General features: G+C 39.5%; 1 protein-coding gene across 1 annotated transcript in view; it reads left to right on the top strand.

Annotated features, from left to right (window-relative positions):
- Csmd1 (CUB and Sushi multiple domains 1) overlaps positions 1-17891 on the top strand; it is a 600818-nt gene that overhangs the window by 144429 nt on the left and 438498 nt on the right. Inside the window, exon 5 of the mRNA XM_036209300.1 lies at positions 4698-4819. Coding sequence (XP_036065193.1) covers positions 4698-4819 — 122 coding nt within the window. The remainder of the gene's footprint in view (positions 1-4697; positions 4820-17891) is intronic.

Raw genomic sequence — 17891 nt, 5'->3', positions numbered from 1 at the left:
TGTAGGGCCAGGCTTCAACACAGATCACAGAGGCATACAGTAGATAGTGAAGGGCTAGATTCTGTGGACTTTCCTATTGGGGATAGTAGAGCCTAATGATTGGAAGATGCCAAGTCATCAGTGGAATATACTGAAATAGCTCCTATGTCTTTAGATATGTCTTCTCAAATTTTTAAATACTTAAATATCCTGATTCACAATTAAATCCATATATATTTGTGATTAACTTTGTATTTAAAAGAGCTGTTATTTATGAAGTATAACAAAGTTGAAACACAATATAAAGGCATTATTTCTCAAGAGTATGGGTGTTACCTTTCCTGAAGACATTGTCACTAATGCTGTCAATGTCAAAAATGCTTTAGATAAATTTCACATTGGAAGTTCATGATCTTTTCTGAAAACATGTTCCTAAAATAGATGTATCACAGAGTGAAGATTAGCATCTAGAATAGATCTATGCTTTCAGAAAGCTCTTACACATAACCTGGGGAGCTACTAGATGCCTACCAGGATTTAAAATATGGTTTCTTACCCTTTATGTTAACCATGCTATTTTTTGGCAGAAAATACTGGTATTTTAAATAATTTTAAATGTATTTATGAATGTAGAGCTGACTAATTTTTAGTTAATATTATCTGTAGTGAGTACTCAGCAACTTCTAAGTTGCTTGATGTGTCTCTCATCTCATGTCAAGGACTTCAGCATGCTTTCTTGGTGCTGAGTATGTACCATCAAGCAAATAGAATTTCTAGACTTACAGCTCGAGAAGACAAAGAAAGCTGTGGAGAAATAGAAATAGCAGGAAAAAAAAATCACTTCTACAAAGGAGTAGTATTTCTTCCAGAATAGTCACATTTTAAACCATTTTAATATGGTTATAGGCTAGAGAGGAGACTGTATATTCCTGCTGGGGACAGTGGAGGCTTCTGAATTCCCTACCAGCTAGCCCTTGCAGGATAGGAGACCTACATTATTAACCCTTGAAGTTGAGTCTCCTAGAAAACAAGTGGCCTAAATATGCATCAGCCAAGGCGCAGTGGGAAGATAGAAAGTATAGTTATGAACAGGTAATGAACAGATCATGAATTAGGTGGTCAGGGATGTTCTCTGTATGGATGTGTCTAGATTAATCTACTGGTTGGCTGTATACTCTCTGTATGATGGTGTCTAGAATAATCCATTGGGTGGCCATGTGTACTTTCTGTGTGAAGGTGTCTAGACTAATCCAATGGATGGCCAGATGTGTTCTCTGTATGAAGGTGTCTAGAATAATCCATTGAGAGGCCTGGCGTATTTGAGCTTTTTCATCAGGACTATCTGCTTCCCAATAATGACATGGAGACATTATTAATTATGAAAACTCAGTCTATAGCTTAGGTTTGTCCTGTTAGCTCTTTTGTGTTTGTTTGTTTGGATTTTTTATATATATATATTTTTTTTTTTTGCTTTTTTGAGACAGAGTTTCTCTGTGTAGTTTTGGTGCCTGTCCTATATCTCACTCTGTAGACGCGGCTGGCCTTGAACTCACAGAGATCAGCCTGGCTCTGCCTCCTAAGTGCTGGGATTAAAGGTGTGCACCACCACCACCACCACCACCACCACCACCACCACCACCACCACCCAGGGTGCTAGCTCTTATAACTAAAATTACCCACTTCTATATATCAACATGTTGCCATATGACTTGTAGCTTTTCTCTCTCTTCCTGCATGTCTTGCTCTTCCTGCATTCATCTTGTGACCTCTCCTTTATTCTTCCCAGAGCTCTTTGTCCCCAGAAGTCATGCCTAACCTCTTCCTAACTAACTAATGGCCATTCACATCTTTAACAAACAAATCATGGTGACATCCCTTTACACAGTGCAAAGGAATATTCCATATTTCACCCTTTTTGTCTAAATGAAAAAGAAAGGGCTTTAACTCTAACATAGTAAAACTGTATTACAATAAGAACTATTATCATGTAAGAATTGCATTCATAATGTCTAGTCCTTTTGTATTTGGCAAATTTAGAGAAAATACTCCATTATTAATCCTATCTTTGTGAGTCCAAAGTTTGGTACCTAATTTACCTTCCATTAAAACTAAGGAAAACTTAACTATCTAGTCTTCAACTCCATCAAGCACCTCAGAAGGATGTAATATTAACTGAGTAAATTGGAAGTGCAGAACAAACAACTTTCAAAACTAAGAAATGACAGAGACATCTGGCAGCCTGGACAGTCACCCCAAGGTTCTCCTGCATTGTTGGGGCATCCATCTTTGGCATACAGCCTGGTATACTCTCTGAATGACAGCATCTAAGATAATGGAGTGCATATCTTTGCATGTACTTTCTCATAAAAGTAGCCTTTTTGTTTTTTTCCAAACTCAGTCTGAGTTATTAATATTCAGCCCAGACCCCACACTGATATTAGATTTCGAAGTTATTCCATTGATTTTGTAAAATAAAACTTTGAGAAAGGAGAGGGTAATTGAAATACTTCTTTTTATCACAAACTATGTCATTTTCATTGGTTTATGGTTTCTAGGCTCAAGTTGTTTTTTTTATTTCAGCCTGAAGATGAAGAAAAAGACAATGATGGCTTCCTTTGCTTTTGTAGTCATCATTTCTATTTTCTTTAAGGTTTCAACTGCACAATAAACTCAAGGTTCTCTATTTATTGTGCTATTAAAATTGGCATAGGTAGAAGCTAAACCTTAAATGAGACTTTAGCATAACATCCACTGTACTCATTTGAGAGAAATAGGACAAAGCTGAACAGAGATGAAACTACATCGAAAGTCCATCCTGTAGTTCTTCCCATCATGATCTTGATGCCCTTGCTCATAGAATCCTTCTTCTCTCTTTTTGAACTCCTGGAGCTCAGCCTGGTGCTTGGCTGTGGATCTCTACATCTGCTTCCATCAGGTACTAGAGAAAGATTCTATGATGACAGTTGGGGTATTCACCAATCTGATTACCAGGGTTAAGCCAGTTCAGGTACCCTCTCCACTGTTGCTAGTAGTATAAGTTGGAGTCATCCTTGTGAATTCCTGGGAACTTTCCTAGCACTCAGTTTCTCCCTATCCCCATGATGTCTTCCTCTATCATATTTTCTCTTTCATTGCTCTTCCATTCTGTTCCTGTTCCAGCTCAACCATCCCATTCCCTTGTTCTCACCCCCCATCCCCTACCGTCTATTGTCCTCCATTACTCTCAGTTTACTGCATAAGCAAGACAGTTGTGTAGCTTGATCTATTTAAGAGGCCCCCTGACAGTAGGATCAGTACCCATCCCTGGTACATGAGCTGGCTTTTTGGAGCTCACTATCTATGGTGGGATACCTTATACAGGCTTGATGCATGGGGAAGGACTTGGACCTGCCTCATCTGATTCTACCAGGCTCTGCTGCCTCCCCATGGGAAGCCTTACCTTGTCAGAGGAGGGAATGAGGGGGAAAGGCTGTAGGGGAGAAAGTAAGAGAGGGGGTCTGTGTTTGATATGTAAAATGAATAAAACATTTCTTAATAATAATAAAAAGAAGAATCATAAATAAGACATGGGGAAAAAAGAGAGTCCATTCTGTGTGAGGTGTGGCACTGATTCCAAATCCCACATATTGAGCTCCTTTATGCATCTCACTGTATCTGTGGACAGATGGATAGACATACAGACTCTCTGCATATAAATGAGCACCTAGAAAATGGGTTTTTGTGCCACAGTGGCATTTGAAACTGACCGGTTTGATATTAATCTTTCTACAGAATTAATCTAACCACAAATGACAATGTCATTCCAAATGTCCTCTAACCAAGTACCCTCACCCACATTGTAAATATCAGGCAAGGTTCCTAAGGGCTGAGCAAAAGACACTTGACAACTTTATAACATGGCCTGTTAAAAATAAACTTCATGGAGACTAGGGAGATGGCTTACTACTCTTGCAGAGGATCCAGGTTCAGTTTCCAGCATTCACAATAGTTAGCTCACAACTGTCTGTAATTCTAGTTACCAGAGATCTGATATACTCTTCTGGGCTTCCCAGATACCTTCTCCTCTGAACTCACATGTATATACCCTCACACAGACATGCACATACAAGTAAATTAAAAATAAATCTTTTTAGAATATAGTTAAGGGTTATGCTGGTTCAGTGATATATATTTAGGAACATATGTGTATATACACACACATTTATGTAACAATTAGAGAAAAGGAGTCCATGAATTTGAAAGAGATTCAGGGAAAGGTATGTGGCAGGGTTTGGAGGGAGGAAAGGGAAGGAAGAAATGATATAATTATCTTTTTTTAAAAAAATAAAATGTCATGTTTTTCTCTCATGCAAATAATCTACATTTAAATACAAATGTGTACTTATACATCTGTAGGACATTAATGTAGAACCAGGTCAGGTGGGAAGAGGAGAGTGGGTGGGAAAGAAAAAATGTGGCTTATTTTCTTTCACATGTGGAACCTATATTAAAGAAGATACACATGAAAGCAGATGGGGTGTGTTGGAGTATGAAGGGGACCAGTAGGGAGCAGAAAGGGACAAATATGAACAATCATACACACTTAAGAAAATGTCAGATTGACACCCATTATTTTGTTTGCTACCTAAAAGAAGAACTTCAGAAAAGGCATTCCACATGGTGTCCTTTTCACGCTAATGAACTACTGGGCAAATTGTATTGTTTCCATCTGTTTCCAGCCAGGACATGTGGATCAAACCTGCGTGGGCCGAGTGGTATCATCACCTCACCTAACTACCCTGTGCAGTATGAAGACAATGCTCACTGCGTGTGGGTCATCACGACCACGGATCCAGACAAGGTAAGGCTTTTCCACCCACATGGGTGCTATCAGCAACTGTCTCTGGTTAGCCACCTGCCTGGCCAATGGCTGACAATGGCTAGTGTCCACCTAGCCATGGAATACAGCCAGGACTCAGCACTGCCCCTTCCAGCAGGCCAGGAGAGGAGGGCATTCCTTCCACTGGGTACCCTGTGGGCATTGCTGGGCATCTTTGTCACATCAGACCTCCCTGCTCCATCAACCCTTTCCTCTAGCTGGAGTCTGCCCTTTGCTGGAAGCTCTTCTGCTGGATAGAGTCACAGCTTTGACTTTCCAGTGTGGTTGTCAAAACAAGACTGTTATTTTTCCCTCCTCTGAAAGTTAACAAGTCTCTGACCTTCCCCAGTATCTTGTGATAATATATTAGGCAAAACGGTTCCCATATCCATGCTACGCGAAACTGTGTGCATTCTCTGTAAGTTTAGCGTGTGTCTCCCACAATTCTATGACCATCTCTTACACCACAGGTGAGGGGAAGGGACTCATAATTGTTTTATTTGCTATGAAAAGAATTGTCTTCAATGCACGCTTAAGCTCAACAAAATGCAGAGCAGACTGCAACGGTTGGACGGCTTCACATCATTGTCATTAAGAAACTGACAACAAAGTATTCTGACACAGATTTCAATAATGAGAAAGAAACACTGTTAAAGGAATATTTTTCTGGTATTGTAAAATTACTGGGCCTTGTAACTGGGCCAGCTTCTGAGTGGTCCTGACATTTTGTTTCTGCAGTGGCCACCTGTCCATTTCTGCACTCTGAAAACCCCTCATTTCTGTTCAGATTTCTTGTCTCACTACTGAGTTACTGCCCCACAGCAGAGAAAGGCTGGTTTATATCTGGTGATGTTTTCATGAGATTCCTGTTGGATTTGGGTTTGCTTACTTCTGTCATAACACCTTAGCTATTGTTTATATTAATATTCAGTTTGATAAACAGAAATGAGTAAAGATGCAGGGAGTTGTGTGGGCTTTCTCTGTAAGCCTGAAGGAATTACTGAGCTGTGGTAATCCACAAAGGCCTCAGGTTTTGCTATGGAACCTCTCAACATGCTGGTGCTTTGCAGTTCCCAGGAAAGCATCCACACCCAGGAAAGCATACAGAATTCTTGTGTGATGGGGCTTAGTCCCAGGGCCTATCATCAACACAGTAGATGTCAGCTCTATACATAGAAGGCATGTGGGCTTGAGTACATTAGTAGACCTTCTGAGCCTCTGAGCATGCATTGTGAAGAGACTATAGGAACATTTTCCTTTCTAGGGGCTAGGAAGAAACAGTTGCTGCATGAACCTAGTTACCATAGAAGCACCATCCACTACAGACTATCAGAATTAGAAATGGCAAAAATACCCAGCAAGAGCTGAACAAGGAGTCAGTAGGGTGGGTGCCTCATCAAATATCTATCAAACCAAGTTTAGTTAAACTAGTGTTAACATGCATACCATGTTCCTCATCTATATTTGCTTTCCTTGATTTCCACGTCTGCACATTTGTGAAATATTCAGTGTTGTCTCTATCAAGTTAATGTCTTTTGACCTTGAGAGCTTAGCAAAGGCTTGAAAGTCAGATGGAAATGTTCTGGGAAGAAATGGAAAACAATTGTGTTTGCTTGCTTTGTGGTATACTAGATGTAGAATTGAATTAATGGCAAATATATATTACCTCTACTGCCATGCAGTACAAGCAAAAATACATGTTTATGTTCTCTCTAAAGAGATGCCATTGCAGCCCAAAGTGTCTTATTGTGACATTTATAAAGCATAAAATGTTTTATTTTTGCAATTAAGGAGGTAGGACAACCTCTTTTCTTGGATTTGATTTTGGCAATAATATAACTAAAGTGAATGAATCAATATAAATCAAAAGAATGGGTTAGTTAGTGTCTACATATCCCCTATGTTTCAGCAAAAAGAAATGCATGGAAGTTCACACAAAAGTGGGGAGCCCCTCCTGAGAAGTGAAGTGGTGACCCCAGCCAGCATGTGGTCTTCTTGCCCAATGTTGCATTTGTACACCTTGTCCCCTGCCAACTCTATTCTTGAACACCTTCAATTACTACGTCAGTCCCCTTTGTCTTCTCTGGTGCTACATCACTGGCTGAAGAGGACTCTCAGGGTCCTTTCCATCCACACACAGCCTAAACTATGTGCATGATGGTCCTACCATCTCTCAACCATTGAATGAATCAATTAATTAAGCATTCCTTCATTAGAAAAACATGTAAGAATCTAGTTACAGAAGAACCATGCCTTTAATAATGACTGGCAGAACACCTGTGCCTATTTCTCACTGCTTTTGGGACAATGAGTGGCCTATAAGAAAAAAATCTGTGTTGACAGCAATCTGGATAACAAAACATGAGAAACAGCCAGCTATAGCCAAGCCTCCCTTAAAGGCCTTTCCATGGAGAAAGAGAAAATGTGCACGTACCACTTGTGTATAGGAGGCCATGAAGGAACAGACTAAACGATACATAGTTCTTCTGTTGGGGAAAGGCAAGTGTGAAAAAAAAAAAAGAAGGGTTCTAAAGGCACTGAAGAATGTGTCTTTGCCTGTAGACTCAGCAAGATGCAGCTCCAGTTAAGAGTAGGTGGGGGATGCTGAAAGGGAGCAGGTCTTGAGTCTCTTGTTCAGTATTCTCTGTCCCCCAGGGCTTTGCCCTACATCTTCCCTACAACAGGTGCCTTGAGTGACTGGAGAGAGGAAAAACCAAGAATGACATTGAACTTGACTTAAGTATTTTATTTAGGAGTTTTGTACTTGTGTCTATCAGGGAAATTGATCCACAGCTTTCTTTTCTGTGTGTCCTTACTTGATTTTGTTGTCTGTGTGATACTGGCTCCTGAGAATGAGTTTGGGAGCATTTCTCTCTTTTCTGTGTTATGAAACAGCTAGAAGAACAATTGTGTCAGTTCTCTAAAAGTCTGATAAAATTCAGTAGTTAATTAATACAGTCATGGGCTTTACTTTAATTGGAGACTTTTTATTATCACTTCAATCTTATTACCTATTGTTGATCTGTTTATGTTTTTGTATCTTCCAGTTTTGATTATCATAAGTCATGCATGTCTAGGAACATACCAATTTCTTCTGAATTTTAAACTTTAATATAATATAATTGCTCAGAATTTTCCTTAACACTTTTCTGAATTTAGGTGATTCCTAGTGTAATAGAATTTTTGAGACTCTCCTTTATTTAATTGAGTTTTCTTTTTTGTTGGGTTAGGTTGTTGAGAGGTTTGTCAATTTTCTTTATCTTTGAAAAGAATACCTCTTTGTTTTATTGTCTCAGTGTCATTCTTTGAGTCTAAACTTCATTTATTTCTGTTCTTCTGCTGGTTTGGAATTTGGTTGATTGTTGTTAGAAGGAAAATTCACTCTGATCAAGTTGGCCTCACTGGAGGAATGCAAAGATGGCCCATCATATGAAAGTCAATTTGTAAAATATAAATACAGAAACAGAAGTAAGGGTAAAAGTCAAGACCAGTTCAATAGATGCATAATTAACCTTTGATGAAGTTCAATATGTCTTTATAACGAAAAGTCTTTACAAATTAGGGATTTAATGATTACAACTTAACACAACAATGGTTGCATATGACAAACCCTTAGTCTATATTACACTGACTTCAGGAACTCTAAACATTTCCTCAATAATCAGGGATATGAGAAGGATATCCACTTTCTCCACTTCTATTTAATATAGTACTTATTTATGTACAAGTACAATATTGAATTGTCATATAATGATAAAGCACAACAAAGAAAAGGAATACAGATGGGCAAGGAAGGAGTGGAATTTCTCTGTTGGATGATGGCATGATACAGTGACTAAAGGACCATAACCCATGCCCAGAAAGCAATTAAAAATGATAAATCAATGTGACAAATAGCAGGACACAAATCCTCACACAGAATCATTTGCTTTCATAGAGATGAATATTGAATTCACTAAGGAATGGGTTGAGAAAGCCATCTCATTCTCAATAGTCCTTGTGGTGGTTTGAATGAGGATGTGCCCCATAGGCACATATTAAATGCTTGGTCCCAGTTAGTGGAACTGTTTGGGAAGGCTGAAGAAATATGGCCTAATTGGATTGTGTGTGCCCTTGTTGGAGGACATTTGTCATCTGAAGTATGCTTTGATATTGAAAAAGCACATGCAAGGCCCAGTCATTCTCTCTCTCTCTCTCTCTCTCTCTCTCTCTCTCTCTCTCTCTCATCCTCTCTCTCTGCCTGCAACTTGCTGAACAGATATGTGCTCTCAGCTTCTGCTGCAAATTCAATGCCTGCTTGACTGTCACCACACTCCTTGTCTTGATGATCATGAACTAAGCCTGTGAAACTGCAGGCAAGCCCCCACTGAAATGCTTTCTGTTATAAATTGTGTGGCCATGGTGTCTCCTCACAGGAATAGAACAGTGGCTAAGACAGACTCCTTTGAAATTTAAATACTTAATACATCTGGGCTGGAAAGATGGCTCAAGAGAATACAAGCACTGACTGTGCTTTTTGGGAAGACTCAAGTTTAACTCCCAGCACCTACATGTTAGCTCACAATTGTCTGTAGCTACAGTTCCTGGAGATATGATGTCCTCTAATGTGTTTTTTAATACTGTACACACATAGTGTACAGTCATACTTACAGGCAAAACACCTGAACACACAAAATAAAAACAATAAATCATAACAAAAGAATAAATCTAGCAATGAGGGTGAAAGAACCCTAAATAAGATCCATTAAACTCTAAAATACAAAACTGAATGAGATATTTGACAGTAGGAAGAATCGCATTATAAGGATTGAAAGGACTAATGTTAAAATGGCCAAATGATGAAATACAATATACAGATTGAATGCAATTCCCAGAACCATATCAATTATATTCTTGACATGACTAGTAAAGCCCACTAAACATTGGTGCAGATGCATGAGGCCCTGATTGATTAAGGAACTCTGGGCAAGATAGAAATGATGACGCATCGTGACTATCAGCTTCAGCATGTGTTACAGAGCCATGGTAACAAAAACATCATGGATTAGAAACAAAACAGACAAATAGAACAGAAGGCTCAGAAGTAAACCTACATTGAGATAGTCATCTGCTTCTTGGCAACATAGCCCCAGACAATGAAGGATTAATGATCTATATATCATATAGTACCTAGAAAAACCTAACCATCCACATTCCATAGAAAGTCATAAAAAGGCCTCTCCTGGTCACTACATGCAGAAATAAACTATGCCAATCAATAGCCTACTGTATCAGACTCTCAAAAACTCTTTAGAAAAGCTTGGCAAACACATCAGGTCATTGCCAAAGATGATAGCTATTGAACAGGACTCTAAGGACAACAAACAACACCAAGAATTACCAATGTAATTTTTTCAAGTTAAAAACAAACCTTCTGTATATCAAAGGAGATGGAAACCATGACCATGAAGTAAAGAGACAGCAAAAAGAATGAGATAAAACATGGACCACATATTCACCTGGCAGAGGATTAATACCCAGAATATGTGAAGAACACAAACAATACTAGAACAAAATAATGAGCAATTTGATCAATAAGTGGACATAGAGACTGAATGAACACTTTAAAAACTAAAAAGTACCCAGTCCCCAGCTCCCATCTGCCCTGAAACTCCTATCTGGACCAGAGGTGAGTGCCTGGGGTTATAGTCAGAGAGGCAACCGCCCCTGGGTCCCACCCCTGGGCACCATCCTGGGAAGATCCTGCCCAACTTGGCCACAGTTTCCAGCCATTCAGTGGGCCCTATGGGAAGGCTCCCCTTTTCCAAGACTGCAGGCAGACACTGCAGTCTCCACACCCTGCCCCCACACCCAACTGCCAGTGACCCCAGCCACTTCCTGAGACTTAGAGACCAGCTCCCAGCTCCCATCTGCCCCAGAACTCCCATCTGGACCAGAGAGACCCTCCAGTGGACACTACAACCTCAATACTTTGCCCCCATACCCATCTGCTGAAGACTCCAGCCACTTCCAGAGACTTAGAGACCAGTGTCCAGGATTCCATCCTGCCCAGGAATTCCCATCTGGACCAGAGAGCCCCTAGCTCCCATCTGCCCTGGAACTCCCATCTGGACAAGAGGAACTCCCATCTGGACAAGATAAGGAGACTTCAGGGACTTCCTGAGACTCAGAGTCCAGCCCCCCAGCTCCTGTCTGGCCAGCACTCTCATCTGGACCAGAGCTCCCATCTGGCCCAGAGCTTCCATCTGGACCAGAGAGAGGCTCCCTAAATCTGTCAGCTCTGTCTGGACCAAGTACACTGATAAGACCAAGAATAAACCCACAAGGCAAAAGTACATACAACAAAATAAAGAATAATACAGCATCATCAGAACCTAGCCCTTCTCCAACAGCTAGACCTAAACATCATGGAATCAAAGAAGAAGAAGAAAACAAACTTATAAGTAACATCATGAAGAAGCTAGAGCCTTATACAGAACTATATAAAACTATAAAAAAAAAAAAAACTAGAGGAAAGGACAATTAAAGCAGAAGCAAACAATAAGTCCCTGAAAGAAAACGATGAAAAAGCAAGGGTAACAGTCCAAGACCTGAAGAGGAAAATAGAAAAAATGAAGAAGACATTAGCAGAAGGAATGCTGGAAATAGAAAATCTGAGTAAACAAACAGGAATTTTAAATGCAAGTATAACCAACAGAATGCAAGAGATGGAAGAGAGGATCCCTGGTGTTGAAGATATGGCAGAAGAAATAGATTCATCAGTCAAAGAAAACACTAAAACCAACAAAGTCATGACCCAAAATGTCCAAGAAATTTGGGACACCATGAAAAGACCAAACCTATGAATAATAGGGATAGAGGAAGGAGAAGAATACCAACTCAAAGGCACAGAAAATATATTTAACAAGATCACAGAAGAAAACTTTCCCAACTTAAAGAAGGAAATGACTATGAAGATACAAAAAGCCTATAGAACACCAAACAGACTAGACCCCCCAAAAAAGTCCCCTCGCCACATAATAATCAAACAACTAAACATACAGAATAAAGGAAGAATATTAAGGGCAGCAAAGGAAAAAGGCCAAGTGACTTATAAAAGCAAACCCATCAGAATAACACCTGATTTCTTGATGGAGACTTTGAAAGCCAGAAGGCAATAATGCAGACACTAAGAGACCATGGATGAAAGCCTAGACTAATATACCCAGCAAAACGTTCAATCATCATAGATGAGTGAACAAGACCTTCCAAGACAAAACCAGATTTAAACAATACTTATCCACAAACCAGCCATACAGAAAGCACTGGAAGGAAAATTCCAACCTAAGGAAGGCAGATACACCCATGAAAACACAGGCAATAGATATAGATAACACCATAGCAGTAAACCCCAAAGAAGAGAAGTATACACACACTACCACCAAAAAATAAAAATAATAACAGGAACAAACAGTCACTGGTCATTAATATCCCTTAATATCAAAGGACTTAATTCACCTATAAAAAGACACAGACTAACAGAATGGATACGAAAACAGGACCCATCTTTCTGATGCATACAAGAAACACACCTCAAATTCAAAGACAGACGCCTCCTAAGAATAAAAGGCTGGGAAAAGACTTTCCAATCAAATGGTCTTAAGACGCAAGCTGGTGTAGCCATCTTAATATCCGGCAAAATAGACTTCAAACTAAAATCAATCAAAAGAGATGATGAAGGACATTACATACTCATCACAGGAAAGATCCACCAAGATGAAGTCTCAATTCTGTACATTTATGCCCCAAACACAAGGGCACCCACATATGTAAAAGAAACATTACTAAAGCTTAAATCACATATAAAACCCCACAAATTAATAGTGGGACCTCTGGACAGATCGGCCAAATAGAAACTTAACAGAGACATAATGGTCTTAACTGATGTTATGGCTCAAATGGATTTAATTGATATCTACAGAACATTCCACCTGAACAAAAAGAATATACCTTCTTCTCAGCACCCCATGGAACCTTCTCTAAAATCGACCACATACTTGGCCACAAAGCAAATCTCAACAGATACAAAACAATTGGAATAACTCCTGTGTTCTTTTGGACCACCATGGTTTAAAGTTAGATTTCAACAAGAGAAAACTACAGATCCTACAATCTCATGGAAACTGAATAATGCTCAACTGAACCACCAATGGGTTAAGGAAGAAATATAGAAAGAAATTAAAGTCTTCCTAGAGATCAATGAAAATGAATAAACCACATAACCAAACTTATGGGACACTATGAAAGCAGTGCTAAGAGGGAAATTCATAGCACTGAAAGCCCACATAAAGAAGCTGGAGAAATCTCACACTAGTGACTTGATAGCACACCTGAAAGCCCTTGCACAGGAAGAAGCAAGTCTCCCAGGAGGAACATATGCCAGGAAATTATCAAGTTGAGAGCTGAAATCAATAAAATAGAAATAAAGAGAACAATACAAAGGATTAATGAAACAAAGAGTTGGTTCTTTGAGAAGATCAACAAGATGGACAAGGCCTTATCCAAACTAACCAAAAGACAGAGACAGAGCATCCAAATTAACAAAATCAGAAATGAAAAGGGGGACATAACAACAGACAATGAGGAAATCCAGAGAATCATCAGGTCACACTTCAAAAACCTCTACTCCACAAAACTGGAAAATCTAAAAGAAATGGATAATTTTCTGGATAGTCACCACATACCTAAGTTAAATTAAGACCAGATAAACCATTTAAATAGTCCAACCCCTAAGGAAATAGAATCAGTCATTAATAGTCTCCCAACCAAAACAAGCCCAGGACCAGATGGTTTCACTGCAGAATTCTACCAGATCTTCAAAGAAGACTTAATACCAATACTCTTTACATTGTTCCACACAATAGAAGCAGAAGGAATATTACCAAACTCCTTCTATGAGGCTACCATTACTCTGACTCCTAAACCAAACAAAGATGCAACAAAGAAAGAGAACTACAGACCGATCTCTTTCATGATTATTGATGCAAAAATACTCAATAAAATACTGGCAAACAGACTCCAAGAACACATCAAAACAATTCACCATGATCAAATAGGCTTTATCCCAGGGATGCAAGGGTGGTTCAACATACGAATGTCTGTCAATGTAATACACCATATAAACAAACTCAAAGAAAAAAACCACATGATCATCTCACTAGATGCAGAAAAGGCATTTGACAAAATCCAACACCCCTTCATGATAAAGGTCTTGGAACGATCAGGAATAAAGGAAACATACCTAAACTTAATAAAGGCAATCTACAGCAAGCCAACAGCCAACATCAAATTAAATGGAGAAAAACTCAAAGCAATACCACTAAAATCAGGAACAAGGCAAGGCTGTCCCCTCTCCCCATACTTATTCAATATAGTACTTGAAGTTCTAGCCAGAGCTATAAGACAGCATAAGGAGATTAATGGGATACAAATTGGAAAGGAAGAAGTCAAGCTTTCCCTATTTGTAGATGACATGATAGTATACATGAGTGACCACAAACCCAAAGAACTGATACAGCTAATAAAAACCTTCAGCAACATAGCAGGATACAAGATCAACTCAAAAAAATCAGTAGCCCTCCTATATACAATAGACAAACAGGCTGAGAAGGAAATCAGAGATACATTACCCTTTACAATAGCCACAAATGATATAAAATACCTTGGGGTTATGCTAACTAAGCATGTGAAGGACCTATATGACAAGAACTTTAAGTCCCTGAAAAAAGAAAATGAAGAAAATGTCAGAAAGTGGAAAGACCCCCCATGCTCATGGATAGGCAGGATTAACATAGTAATAATGGCAATCTTACCAAAAGCAATCTACAGATTCAATGCAATCCCCATCAAATTACCAACACAATTCTTCACAGATCTGGAAATAATAATACTCAACTTCATATGGAAAAAAACAAAACAAACAAACAAAAAAAAACAGGATAGCCAAAAGAATCCTGTACAATAAAACAACCTCTGGAGGCATCACAATCCCCAACATCAAGCTCTACTATAGAGCTTCCATAATAAAAACAGCTTGGTACAGGCATAAAAACTGACATGTGGACTAATGGAATCAAACTGAAGACCCTGACATTAACCCGCACACCTATGAACATATAATTTTTGACAAAGAAGCCAAAAATGTACAATGGAAAAAAGAAAGCATCTTCAACAAATGGTGCTGGCATAACTGGATGTCAATGTGTAGAAGGTTGCAAATAGATCCATATCTGTCACCGTGCACAAAACTTAAGTCCAAGTAGATCAAAACATAAATTCAGTTACTCTGAACCTGATAGAAGAGAAAGTAGGAATTAGTCTTGAATGCATTAGCACTGGAGGTCACTTTCTAAATATAACACCAGTAGCACAGACACTGAGAGAAACAATCAATCAATGGGACCTATTGAAACTGAGAAGCTTTTGTAGAGCAAAGGACATGGTCAACAAGACAAAGTGACATCCTACAGAATGGGAAAAGGTCTTCACCAAACCCACATCTGACAGAGGGCTGATATCCAGAATATATAAAGAACTCAAGAAATTAGACACCAAAATGCCCAACAGTCCAATTAAGAAATGGGCTATAGAACTAAACAGAGAATTCTCAACAGAGGAAGCTCAAATGGCTGAAAGACATTTAAGGAATTGCTCAACATCCCTAATTATCCGGGAAATGCAAATCAAAACACTCTGAGATACCACCTTACACCTGTCAGAGTAGCTAAGATCAAAACCACAAAAGACAGCTTATGCTGGAGAGGATGTGGAGCAAGGGGAACTCTCTTCCATTGCTGGTGGGAATGCAAGCTTGTACAGCCACTTTGGAAATCAATATGGCACTTCCTTAGAAAATTGGGAATCCATCTCCCCCAAGACCCAGCTGTAGCACTCTTGGGCATATACCCAAGGAATGCTCAATCATACCACAAGGGCATTTGCTCACCTATGTTCATAGCAGCATTGTTCATAATAGCCAGAACCTGGAAACAACCTAGATGCCCTTCAACTGAAGAATGGATAAAGAAAATATGGTACATATACACAATGGAGTACTACTCAGCAGAGAAAAACAAAATGACATCATGAGGTTTGCAGACAAATGGATGGATCTAGAAAAAATCATCCTGGGTGAGGTAACCCAGACTCAGAAGGACCTACATGGTATGTACTCACTCATAGGAGGATACTAGATGTAAAACAAAGATGACTAGACTGCTACAAAACTCTAGGGAGGGTACCTAGAAAACGGGACCCTAGGAATGACACAGGGATCACCCAATGACAGAGAAATGGATGAGATCTACATGAACAACCTAGAAGACAGTGGGAATAATGAAGGGCAAGGTTTGAGGGAAAGAAAGCTTAGGGGAGCAGGAGATCCCAGCTGGATCAAGAACAGAAAGGGAGAACAAGGAATAACAGACCATGATAAATGAAGACCACATGAGAACAGGAATAGGCAGAGTGCTGGAGAGGTCCCCTAAAATCCACAATGATACATCCTCTGTAGACTGCTGGCAATGGTCGAGAGAAAGCCTGATCAGACCTAGTCTGGTGATCAGATGGCCAAACACCCTAACTGTAGTGGAGGAACTCTCATCCAGTAACTGATGAAAGTGGATGCAGAGATCCCCAGCCAGGCTCCAGGTGGAGCTCCAGGTATCCAACTTTCGAGAAAGAGGAGGGTCTGCAAGAGCGTGAATTGTTGAATCCAAGATTGCATAAAGCACAGGGACAAATAGTCAAACAAATGGAAGCACAAGAATTATGAACCAAAGGCTGTGGAGCCCCCAGCTGGATCAGGCCCTCTGCATAAGTGAGACAATTGAATAGCTTGAACTGTTTGGGAAGCATCCAGGCTGTGGGACCAACCTGTCCTTAGTGCATGAGTTGGCTGTTTGGAACCTTGGGCTTACACAGGGACACTTTGCTCAGCCTGGAAGGAGGGGACTGGACCTGCCTGTACTGAATCCACCAGGTTTAAATGAATCCCCAGGGGAGTCTTGGCCCTGGAGGAGTTGGGAATGGAGGAGAGGGGATGGGGAGAAGATGGGGAAGTGGGCGGGAGGGGGGAGGATGGGAGAACCCATGGCTGATTGTAAAATTAAAACAAATATAATGATAATAAAAAAAATTAATAAAAAAATTTAAAGTAGAAGTTAGTACAAATTTTGCTTTTTATAATAATTGTAAAGCACAAATAAATAGGCTATAATAACATTATTAATAAATAGGTTTTATGAATGTCACATAAGTAGCAGTCTTTTGGTTGTACATGTGAAGTACTTTAAAAAATTTGTTTAAAGGATTAATGCGGGGTGACTCTCAAGAAAACAGCACATGGCTTTTGTCGAATATTGTGTTTTTCCAATGCTTAAGGTTAAATCTACATTAAAATGTCTTCCTAAGAAATTAGGAGGTGACAGGACCTGGCTGTACTGAATCCACCAGGTTTAAATGAATCCCCAGGGTTGCCTTGATCCTGGAGGACATGGGAATGGAGGGGAGAGGCTGGGGGAAAGTTGGGGGGGGGGGGGGGTTGGGAGAGGACAGTGGAACCCATGGCTGATGTATAAAATTTAAAACACATAATAATAAAAAAATAAAGTGAAAAAAAAAAAGAAATTCAAAGTTTGCTTCAAAGCAATAAAAGTTGACGTATCACAAAAAAAAAAAAAAAAAAAAAAAAAAAACCAAACAAACCAAAAAAAAAAAAAAAATACAGTCAGTGATTATATGTAGGAACTTTCAAATCTTCATTTATTCGGAAAATTCAATGCATAACTTGATTGAGATTCCTTCTTACCCAGGCAAAATGTCAATCACCAAGGCAACCCAAAGCAGCAAATGCTGATGAAGATGAAATGGAATCTTAAGAGCTTGATGGGGGTTCTAACAGAGTTTACTGACTCAATACCTTGACTGTAAAATAGTCCTCCTTTATTAGGAAGACAAAAATCCTCTTTGGCAGAGGACACAGATTTGGGATGGAATGAACGTGCTCCAATGTGGG

The sequence above is a fragment of the Onychomys torridus genome, chromosome 17 (assembly GCF_903995425.1).
Source record: "Onychomys torridus chromosome 17, mOncTor1.1, whole genome shotgun sequence".
Taxonomy (NCBI): domain Eukaryota; kingdom Metazoa; phylum Chordata; class Mammalia; order Rodentia; family Cricetidae; genus Onychomys; species Onychomys torridus.
The sequence above is the reverse complement of the archived record's forward strand: the minus strand, read 5'-3'. Positions and strand labels throughout refer to the sequence as shown.